General features: G+C 35.1%; 1 protein-coding gene across 4 annotated transcripts in view; it reads left to right on the top strand.

Annotated features, from left to right (window-relative positions):
* Positions 1 to 12,615, top strand: part of LOC139979122 (uncharacterized) — an 83,006-nt gene that overhangs the window by 36,382 nt on the left and 34,009 nt on the right. For all 4 annotated transcript variants that reach the window (XM_071989815.1, XM_071989814.1, XM_071989813.1 and 1 more), the window contains one exon: positions 367 to 469. In XM_071989815.1, coding sequence (XP_071845916.1) covers positions 367 to 469 — 103 coding nt within the window. The remainder of the gene's footprint in view (positions 1 to 366; positions 470 to 12,615) is intronic.

Genomic DNA, 12,615 nt, shown 5'->3' with positions numbered 1-12,615 from the left:
CAACCGTGTGCCTTAACAACTACGCCCTGCAAGAATTGAGCTATATATACGCAATAGCCCTCGACCTACGCGTACCTGTCAGTAGGAAACCAGGTACACATGTATAGACCGTAATTGGGTTGCACGGTTAACGTAGTTTTAAAGGAAGTAAGGGGACTGGGTTTAAGAGTGGGTCAAACTGTTTGGTTCTCTGGACCAGGCTCCATCTTATGTGGCTCTTGTAAATAGGGATCAGTTGTAATGTACTTAGTGTTAGTGCGATAACTATTAATTTTTAATTACACTCATAAAAATTGTATTGATTACAAATGCATCTGATTTTATGCATCTTAAAATTCTTGCTGTTTCTTGTTCTTCTTTTCTCAGAGCAAGAACAGACTGGTATTCAGAGCAAAAGGATGATCAGTAACAAAGTAGTAATTGTTGAGAAACTGCTGAATGATCTTAGCTTTTGGGCTGAAGTTGAAAGGTATGTCCCTATCAATGCATTGTATTTATATATATATGTATGTATTTTAGATCCTCCTGCAAGCAGGAACTCTCGAAGAAGCCATCATTGGCTTATCAAAGCCGCAAGCTGACCGAAGTCAGTCTCTTACATTCATATTTAACGTCCATGATTATGAATTGTCAATTGTCAACAACTACTCTGTAACTGGACGACATACATTAATATTGGAGTGACTCGAACTCGGGACCTTATACGATTGAAAGGCACCTCCCATTAACTTATTAAGCAATCCATACTTGCAATGGGCAGAACATCAAGGTCTCTCCGAAGACCGAGTATATACTTTTTTTTAGTACGTTTTCGAGCATCGAGTATAAATTCAAGTAACGAATAAATACTTTCGAGAACCGAGTTAATTCCTAGCGTATACCTTAAATTTCTACTACCGAGCATTTTACGAATACCATGTGATTAATATATTGCTGACTATTATTATTATTATTTTTATCATCATTAATATTATTATTATTATCATCATCATCATCATCATCATCATCATCATCATCATCATCATCATCATCATCATCATCATCATCATCATCATCATCATCATCATCATCATCATCATCATCATCATCATCATCATCATCATCATCATCATCATCATTATTATTATTATTTTTATTATTATTATTATTATTATTATTATCATCATCATCATCATCATTATTATTATTGTTATTATTATTATTATTATTATTATCACAACATGCCTAACATGTCGCCATAGTCAGACGTTAGCTCCCGAGGGACTACAGATATTTTCATAAAAAAGGTATTTAGACTTACTAATAATTGGTTCTGTGTGATCACAGGAATCTTTTGGCATTTCACATTACTTTCAATCGACATACGTTTCTAAAAATGCCAGGCGGTCGACCAAAAGGCAGTGTTGGTATCAAGAAACGCTCGCAGGCCTCTAGTCAGCAAAGCTGAGGCCAAAGCCTAACACAACACCAGTGCGACGAGTCTGACTCAGACGTTGAAGCCCTCCAGATAGAGGCAGTGAGTTCGTTGGCCACGAAGATTACCGGATTAAAGAGTCGTATGGTCAAAGAGTTTGAAAGCCTACAACAAGAATTCTCAAAGACCATTGACGACTTGCGACAAAGCGTTGAAGAAATTAAAGCAGAGAACACTGCTTTAAAGCAGAGGTGCTCATCCCTGGAAAATAGACTAAAGATTCTGGAGGACAATAGACTTAGCCATTCACAACTTATCAACAAGAACGAAAGATTTTCCAGGAGGAACAACATCAGAATCGTTGGTTTTACAACCCAAGATGGAGAAAACTGTCTTGAAATTGCTAAAAAGGTGCTGAATGAAGTTGGAATCCAAGATTGCAGGCTGGAACGGGCTCACAGGGACGGAAGATCAGTCCCGAATAGAGACAGGCATATCTTGGTGAAGCTCTCATACTACCAAGATAAAGTCACCACTTTAAAGCATGCCAGAGAAGCCCTATCGAGCAAACGCTACTACATTATTGATGACCTGACCAAGATCGATCTAGCCGAAAAGAGAAAATATAAGTCAGAAGTTCAGGAACTTTTCCAGCAAGGCACAAGATTACGTTTTACTGGAGGTTGCTGGCGTGGAAGCACAGGTAAACCTTATAATTTTGGTCCAACATAAGCACGTGCATCCTTTCACTGATGTTTTTTCCACTAGTACATTTCGTCAAGTCCCCGGGAGGGCATGTTATTGTAACCAGCCGCTGACATTACAATGATGTCACCTTTTTCAAATCGGGAACCAATTCCCCGTGGCATGGGGCAACCTCTGCCTCTTTGGTATCATTCCCAGTTTGGATTGATCTTTTCGTTTTTATTCGTTTTCGTCTGTTTGTGTTCATCCTCCACTATCATCAAGTTCGTTGACGTATCTGTTCCAGCACTTAATATCATCCAGTTCTCAAATGGCTGACGACATCAAAATGGTCTCTTATAATGCTAGGGGATTGCGTCAGAATAATAAAAGGCGGCGTCTATTTTCCTATCTCCACCGAAGGAATGCACAAATCATTATGGTACAAGAGACTCACACCCTTCCTATGGATGAGAAACTCTGGCAAAATGAATGGGGAGGACAAATTATATTTTCTCATGGCACACATGACAGTTGCGGTGTCTTCATTTTATTTAAACCCTCTTTCAACGTTAACATTTTAAAGTGGCATAGTCATGACTTAGGCAGATACATAATTGCGGATATAGCGATTACAGACAAGATTGTAACCATTGTGTGCATCTATGGCCCCAACCTGGATAACCCAACATTTTTTATTAATCTCTTTCAAACCATTTCTGTGTTTACTTGTGATACGTTGATCATAGGAGGAGATTTTAACTTTGTGTTCAGTCTTGACATCGACAAGAAAGGGGGGCAGCAAAGAACAAATTTTCGTGCACGGAACGAATGTATTTCTTTTATGACCGGGCTGTCCCTAATCGACATATGGAGGGAGAGAAATCCCAGAACTGAAAATTTTACTTGGACCTCCAATATCACCCCAGGTTTGTACTGCCGTTTAGATTTTTTCCTGATTTCTCGTCATATCGCCCATTCAGTATCCGAGTCGTCACACTCTCCAGGCATTCAATCAGACCATTCCTTCGTAAATCTCTCACTCACTCTCGCCAACGAGAAGAGAGGACCTGGTTACTGGAAGATAAATAATTCTCTCTTAAGCGACCCAGATTATGTTTTTACGATCACAAATACCATCCAGGACTACGTACCCGATATCTCATACTCAAACCCATCATCGCGATGGGAAGGACTCAAGTTTCTGATACGCAAAGATAGCATAGACTTTGCAAGGAAAAAAGCAAAAGAAAGGCGACACAGAGAGGAAGAACTTACAGAAAAAATAGCCCAACTGGAACAACATCTATTCAGCAACGATTCACCTGAGACCCGAACACAATTACAAGATGCCCGAAATGAACAGCTACTCTTCTACGATATTAAACTTCAAGGAACTATTATCCGCTCTCGTGCTCGTTGGGTAGAACAAGGCGAAAAGAACACCAAATATTTTCTTAACCTTGAGAAACGCAATAAACAAAAGAACTCTATTCGTAAGATTTGTGATGCTAATGGTAATATTCATACGGACGGTAATGTTATTCTCCAAAATATCAAAAAGTTTTATGGAAATTTATATAAGAGCAGTCATTGTAACCCGGATACTATTTTTCTTAATTTGCCCCCGAAGCATTTAAATCAGAATGACTCTAATAGCTGTGAAGGGGAACTTACGTTCGAGGAGTGTAGTATATCACTTAACTCTTTAACTAATGACAAATCTCCCGGCAGTGATGGCCTTTCAGCAAATTTTTATAAAAAGTTTTGGCATCTTCTGGGGAACTATGTAGTTGACTCTTTAAATTATTCCTACAATAATATCCATCTCTCTCATGAACAATCCAGAGGCATTATTACCCTCATTCCAAAACCGGAAAAAGATTCTACCCACTTAAATAATTACCGCCCAATTACTTTACTGAATACGGATTATAAGATTGGTGCAAAGGCTATCGCTGCTAGACTGAAATGTGTCATTGAAACTATCATTGGTCCAAACCAAACAGGTTTTTTACGCGGCCGGTTTATTGGGGAAAATATCCGGTACGTTCTTGATCTTATTGATCACTGTAATTTCCAAAAAATGTCAGGTTTTATGTTGTTCGTCGATTTCGAGAAGGCTTTCGACAAACTAGAGTGGAATTTTCTTATAAGATCTTTAAGGTTTTTTAACTTTGGTCAAAGTTTCATAAATTGGGTTCGTACTTTTTACAGCAACTGCACAGCTTGTGTTTGCAATAATGGCTATTCAACCGGTTTTTTTCCGGTGCAGCGAGGCGTGCGTCAAGGCTGCCCGCTTAGCCCGTACTTATTTATTATTTGTACTGAGGTTTTGGCTATCTATACAAAGTGTAGCAGATTACATGGTATTGAAATTGGTGGTATCGAAACTAAGCTTCTTCAGTATGCGGATGACACCACATTCTTCCTGGACGGTAGCCAGTCATCCTTAAATGAAGCTCTCCGTATTCTTAACATTTATAAAATTTCGTCGGGTTTGACTATTAATATGGATAAATCCATTTTGTTTCCTCTCGGGTCTTACGTCCATCACCACCCTGCTTTTCTAAACAACTATAATCTAAAGTTTTCCGCTGGTCCTGTTAGGATGTTAGGTATTTGGTTTACGCACAATGGGAACGATCTCTTTAGATTAAACTATATATCCAAACTTTCAAGGCTTAAAAGCTGTTTGCGACTTTGGTCTACAAGAGATCTTACCCCGGTAGGCCGCAACGTTCTGGTTAAAAGTTATGCACTATCACAGCTTGTGTATTTGTTTTTGGTTCTTCCTAACCCACCGCGTGACTTTATTAAGGATGTAGAAAGTACCATTTTTGATTTCATTTGGTCAGGAAACCCGGATAAAGTCAAGCGAAACAGTGTCATTAATGGTTTAGATAAAGGAGGTTTAAATGTTGTGCATATCCCAAGTTTCATTAACAGTTTAAAATGTACCTGGATAAAGCGTTATTGCGATAACACTGAAGGAGTCTGGAAGCTATTTTTTACTGACAGTTTGTCCAAGTTAGGTGGTAAGCTGCTTTTTCAGTGTAATTGTAAGGTGGAAGATCCCCCACGCTTGTCTAATATGTTTGTAGACCAAACAGTTAGAGCCTGGCTGGAGGCTTCTTTTTATTCTCCCTCTGATAACTTCGGTAAACAAATCATTTGGAACAATCATCATATTCGCATCAATAACAAGATTTTCTACTATGATTTCATGTACAAAAAGGGTGTGAAGTTTGTTTCGGATTTTTTTGACATTAACAATAAGGCCCTAAGTTACCACACTTTTAAAGAAAAGTTCCAGCTGGCACATTTTCCCTTTACTGTTTACTGGGGACTGATTCGCAGTATCCCTCTTCAGTGGAAGCAGAGTGGGTGTAGCATAAATGACATTACTAATTTAAATATTGATTTGTTTGATAACATATTGTTTTATACAGGTTCTGTTTCTCAGTATCTTTATCGTAATTTCTACATGACTAAAATTGCAGTGGAGCCAACTGCTTTGGCCAAATGGAAAGCAGAGTTTAGGGGTTTCAGTTGTCACGATTGGAGTAACATTTTCAGTATGCCCTGGTACTCTATTTCTGAGACGAGACTCTCCTACTTTCAATTCCGTTTCTTACATAGAATTCTTCCAACCAACAGACTCCTTAACCTCATGGGTATCTCTGACAACACGTTATGTTCATTCTGTAAAATTGAAATTGAAACCATTCATCATCTTTTCTGGGAATGTCACATCACATCTTCTTTTATAGGTGAAGTGGTCAGTAAGGTGATTGGTATAAATATTCACTTTACAAAAGAGGATCTATTCTTCGGGTTTTTATTAAAGAAACGTCACCCTTATAATTTTCTCATTCTTCATCTTAAGTTCTATATTTTCAGTACCAAGCGTCAAAACAAGACCTTAAGTTGTAATGAATTTATTCATAAGTTCACGTTTGCATTAAAGGTGGAGAACCATATTTTTCGTCATAACAGAAAGAATAATAAGAATAACATTAATTTCGAGGAACTCAAGGATGCTTTCTCCTCATTAATAAAAACCTCAAATATTTAATTTTTCGCAATTTCCACATCCTCAATTGTTATAATTTGCTGTTATTTGTTGTAATATTTTCTAGTAAGTCTGGAATTCTTCTTGTGGTTATTCTTCTACTTGTTCTTATCATACTAATTTGTTTTCTATCCGCCATGTTGGTCGATATTATACTGCATGGTGTTGCTCAATTTCATTGTTATTTAACTTTTGCTATTTTTGAATGGATACGTTATTTGTATATTTGTATATTAATGTATAGTTGAAATAAACGGAGGAAAAAAAAAAAAAAAAAAAAATATTATTATTATTATTATTATTATTATTATTATTATTATTATTATTATTATTATTATTATTATTATTATTATAATTATTATTATTATTATTATTATTATTATTATTATTATTATTATTATTATTATTACTATTATTATTATTATTACTATTATTATTATTACTATTATTATTATTATTATTATTATTGTTATTATTATTATTATTATTATTATTATTATTATTATTATTATTATTATTATTATTATTATTATTATTATTATTATAATTATTATTATTATTATTATTATTATTATTATTATTATTATTATTATTATTATTATTATTATTATTACTATTATTATTATTATTATTATTATTATTATTATTATTATTATTACTATTATTATTATTATTATTATTATTATTATTATTATTATTATTATTATTATCATTATTAGCATCATCATTATCATTATTATTATTATTATTATTATTATTATTATTATTATTATTATTATTATTATTATTATTATTATTATTATTATTATCATTATTATTATTATTATTATCATCATTATCATTATTATTATTATTATTATTATTATTATTATTATTATTATTATTATTATTATTATTATTATTATTATTATTATTATTATTATTATTATTATTATTATTATTATTATTATTATTATTATTATTATTATTATTATTATTATTATTATTATTATTATTATTATTATTATTATTATTATTATTATTATTATTATTATTATTATTATTATTATTATTATTATTATTATTATTATTATTATTATTATTATTATTATTATTATTATTATTATTATTATTATTATTATTATTATTATTATTATTATTATTATTATTATTATTATTATTATTATTATTATTATTATTATTATTATTATTATTATTATTATTATTATTATTATTATTATTATTATTATTATTATTATTATTATTATTATTATTATTATTATTATTATTATTATCATTATTATCATTATTATTATTATTACATTATTATAATGTATTCCTACTAACTAGACCCCACCCTTATACCTTGAACTGATTGTATTGCTTTCCCAACTCACAAATTTACAATGAGGGAGGCGATCAAACCTTCCGAGAACTGCATGGCTAATGGTATATCATGCGATACGTCGCTTGTAAAAGAGTGCTGTTTCGGTCTGTCTGTCTGTATCGGAGACTGTAACGTATCTTGCTATACAGTCAAACTTCGGTAAAAGGACACATAAAGAAGAAAAAGTACCAGTTATATCAATATGTTTGTTTGTTTCAATGTGTGACTCGTAAAAGAGACATTTGGATTTGGAGCCGTTATTTGTTATCAACGAAAATACTAACAACCCCGCGTCATGAGCCTGTGTTGATAGGAATCAAAACGGCTGTTACAAAGGTTAACTATATGTTATTACTGTCTATGTAATATACAGTATAGCGTGAACAGAAGCTCTCGTCGAGTCGAATGTACATGCAGTTCGGTCGAGATTTTGGTTAGAAACCAATCATTTTAGATAAAGATTTAATGTATTTCTTTGGTTCGTATAGGGTTTTGATGATTGGCGATCTTAGGCATTGCAGCTCGGAAACCGAAAATGTTATTTCATTCTTGTTGTGGCCAAGTAGTCCCGTGTGAAACAGACAATTTTCAACATGTTAACCAAACTTTCCACTATTCTATTTCAAATATTCGTCTGTTCTCTCCAACCTTCGACTATTCTGCAGGATCTTTCGAATATTATATCTCGATATTTTGACTCGTTCCTCAAAATTTCGATTATTCTTACAAGTTTCGCTTTCTTATCTCAGAATATCACATATACTTTATCCTGAAAACTTCCACTTTATCCTCCAATATTATGATACGGATATTTTGACTTATTCCTTTCCCCATGCAGTCTCCCTATAGTTAATCTCCGTCTGAATGACATAGGCCTATGGTTGTAAGGGGTTGATGATTTCACATCAAAACCTCTCTACATAGCGAAGTGATCAGTAACGTTATAGCGTAAGCCTATTGCACATAGATCTTACAAAGAAGCCAACTTATCTGTCTGCTGTGCTCTAATCAGAATAACTTTTAGCGTAACGAAATCGTGTTCATTATTATTATTCTTGCTTCGAGGCTATCATTCTCATTGTAGTGTAAGCCTGTTACATATTTATATCTTTCAAAGAAAACGTTACTCCTCTCCTGTGTAAAGCTAAATGTATTAGAGAAACACTGAAAGCTTACTGTCCATATATGTACTCCCATCCGTTGCCTCGCTTCTTTGCGGAAGGTTGTTTAGAAGGAGACTATTTTGAATGGAATTTATTGCAATGATGACACATTTTCCAACCGTCTAGGTAAATTTGAGCTGGCTAAGAAGTAATAAGGTACTGTAGGTGGGGGCTCTATGGGTAGAGCTATGGACTAGTAACCCGATGTTTTGGGTTCGAATTTACCTGAAGTTTGCTTAAGCAATACTTTTTTCTTTTCCCTTCCGCATACTCATCTCTGAAGTCTATGTATTAATTCAAACAAATATTTTAACAGCTGACGTGGCGGCCAGCGCTATACTTGGCAGGTGAAAGGCTCTTGCTCTACCGGTAGCTTAATTCGTAACTAGGGTTCGAGGCACACTGGAGTTCATCACGCTCCGGTGGTGGTATGGCACTTTTTGTGGGCTAGCATCCCGTGTCCATATCTCTCTTGAGGTCGCAAAAGGAACCCGGGAGGATGCGACGAGAGTCGGTCAAATCGACCAGAAGCGTGCTAGGTGGCGTGCGTGAATCCTTGCCAGAGCCCAGAGGGTCCAAACACTCTTTGCGACCGGCATGTTGAGTCGCTAGTCGCCTAATATTGTACGGATGCCCTCTAAGGGCCATAATAGTATATCAAGGAAAACAACGATGTGTTTTAAACTAGCGCCATCATTTCCATGAAGTGTTAAGATTCTCTTCATGGTTCGTTGGTTACGACTCAGTTGACACAATATATTTGGACTAAATTCAATTGAAAGGCACCATTGGTTGTTAAAAAGAACAATCAAAATAACACGGGGATGCAAAAGGGTCTGCAGGAAGTTTAGTTAAAACAATTTGATAGACAAGTTGGTGAAATAATAGTACATACACTAGGGAACAAACAGGGCCGTCTTAAGAGATCACCGGGCCCTGGGCCCGGCAATGGACCCGGGCCCCTCAATCAAGTGACAATCACTCAAGCATAGACATGCCTGCATTTACCCCCCCCCCCCCTATATGTCGCGCATAAAGCCTAAAACTTTAGCTGAATAACATACGTGATATATCTAAAAGCTGAAATACATTATAGAAGAGTAATCTTCCAGTTGCCCTCCATCCCTTTCCTAACAATACTGGACTCACCATTTATAACACCCTTGTGTTGAGTCTTTCAACTGGGGAAACTAACGGAACTTGCGGCATTTCTTGATCGTAAACTGTTGTATGATTGGCTGAAAGTCAATCTTTTTGAGGAAGTCGCTTTCTATGCACATGAGAGAGAGCCTATTAAGTTGCCGTTGCCCCATTCTGTTCCGGAGATTATTCTTGATTAGTTTTAACCTTGGAAATGAACGTTCCCCAGTACAATTTGTAACCATCATGCATAGAAATGGAAGGGGGTGTTTTACATTATCTAACGCAACGTAGTCGCCAAGAACCTGAAGTATTTTTAAGGGAAGGCCCGAGGAACATGAACTTATAGCATGCTCCTCATGGTGAAACATAATTGCACCTATTAGGTGAATTGAGTGTACTGTTAATAGTAGGAGAGACTAGCGTAGGTTCTTATGACCAACTATGACCAACTGGTGTTGTAAGCCTTCGGGGCATTGTATATTCCAGGGTTGCCAACTCAGATTCGAATATTTAATGTCAAACTCTCAAGTGTTTCACCAACTCTCGTCACAAGTTGTCAAGTATCGAATTCAATCAGGCATAATGGCATATTCAATAAGTTTTCCTCCCAGATTAAGACATGGGGTTACTACGATTGCGGGGCCCCTGACATCGCGGGGCCCGGGCCAGGGCCCAGTGGGCCCATGCGTTAAGACGGCCCTGGGAACAAACCATCCCTACCCCAAACCCTTACGAGGGTATTCTTCCACTCAGGATCGATTATGGTAGAATTGGGGGTAGATTCTTTCCATTGGTCGCTCTCTGGATAAAGCACTTGATAAGCGAAGAATAGGGTAAACCATTAACGGTTCCCTCGAGCGATATATCCTCTCTACGGTTCTACATGATTTAAGGAATACAATAACACCACCCCACCCCCCGCCCCCACCCCTGTCTTTGGTAATTATTACCAACTATTTTATCAGAATACGTTCAATATTAATAAAATTATTTTCAAAAATAGGTATCCCAAGCTTTGCGCTGTTTCTTCCTCCAACTAGAACGCAGTCACTAGACATAGTATTCAGTGGTTCTAACATTCTCTTCAATCCATCAACGTTTATAGCGCCCAATTTTGAAAACTTCCAAGAAATTGTTAATGGCGTTTGGAGTCAGGAAGATGTTCCTGAGAAAGTCTTCTTTTCAGAAATCGGTGACATTTGGGAGTCGTTGTATTGTCAATGGGAATTAAAGCCCAAAGTTGAGGACCTGTAACGTAGCAGGACCGATTGCCATATGAAGAAAGTTTCCATATTTATAACGTTTGATAAGAAGATTCTGTGTATATATGAAAGGCTGGATCGGGAAGAAGAATGTGTCTTCACGGGTGTTCTCTTTTGTCAAAGATGCGGGGTAGGCATATTACTGCTTGAATCTATTGTACAAAAACTTGAACAATCCTGATGATTTTTTGGTTGGTTAAACAAATGTTCGCTACTTTGAGCTAATTAATAATTCGTAAGAATAACCTATAATTCGTTTAAACGAATTAAACATCCATAAGAACGAATGGCAACGAATTAACCTAATTTTTCGTATCGCATTCGTTGAATTAATGTAGATTAAACAAAAAGAGAAGGGAAAAAACCCGTGTAACGTAGAAATATCACTTAATTACTATAGCAGGATAGAATTATCATCGACTAGGAAATGTTTTGCATTGATGGAATGAAACCCAAATAAACCATGATATATATATATATATATATATATATATATATATATATATATATATATATATATATAGATATAAATATATAAATATATATATATATAAATATATATATATATAAATATATATATATAAATATATATATATATAAATATAAATATATATATATATATGTAGTTCTTTAGATGCATCACAAAACTAATCAAAACTATAATATGAAATTGTTTCCCCGAAAGGAATGATGGCAGTATTGAAGAACACATATAGACTCCGGATGTGTGACCTGATTAATGTACGGCGTAGGATTTGTCACAGGGGTTCTACTCGTAATGCGTAAGGTTGCTATACATATTTGAGTAGTCGAATGAGAACTTCCTTCCAGAATACATAAAAGATGCGATAGTTCCTTATACGTCTTCTGCGGGCTAGCAGTTATTTTCGTTGTAGATATATTTCCAATTTTTGTTTTCATATAAAAGCCAACTTACGTGAGCCCTATAAACATAACGGTACTAACCATAGCTTCAGTAACGTGGACTATTGCATTGAAGGTAAACAATCATATATCGAACACAACATATTTCAACCTTTAAAAACATGTTAACTTTATACATTATCAATGTTTACTAATTTAATAGTACCAAGTAAAATTGTAATGTTCCTTTGATAATGTTTTTCTAACATTTACAAACAGTACAGACCCTACGATTTTAGTAATCGCAACCTTTCTGAGAAATGATGGTCTAGCCGTCACTATAGCCAAAGGATTTGTATCAATGAAGTCTTCGGCTTTGAGTACAGCAGTTTCTGTATGTTGCTGTGTTGGACTAATCTAACCGTATAAGTAATTTCTGACTTTGCGATCCGCGTTATTGTCATTGCCAACTATACAATCCACGATCCCTCCTCCCAATTTTGCAAGGTCGGAAAGAGTGACTCCATAGTTTTCCCTTTCGGGGAAACCAAACAGGACAGCCAATTCACACAGAGATTACAGTAACTACTGTAAATCTGAAAGTTTTGTTACACAGTAAATACTGGATTGTGCTGACAAATCTG

Source organism: Apostichopus japonicus, chromosome 13 (assembly GCF_037975245.1).
Source record: "Apostichopus japonicus isolate 1M-3 chromosome 13, ASM3797524v1, whole genome shotgun sequence".
In the NCBI taxonomy this organism is placed as follows: Eukaryota; Metazoa; Echinodermata; class Holothuroidea; order Aspidochirotida; family Stichopodidae; genus Apostichopus; species Apostichopus japonicus.
The sequence above is the reverse complement of the archived record's forward strand: the minus strand, read 5'-3'. Positions and strand labels throughout refer to the sequence as shown.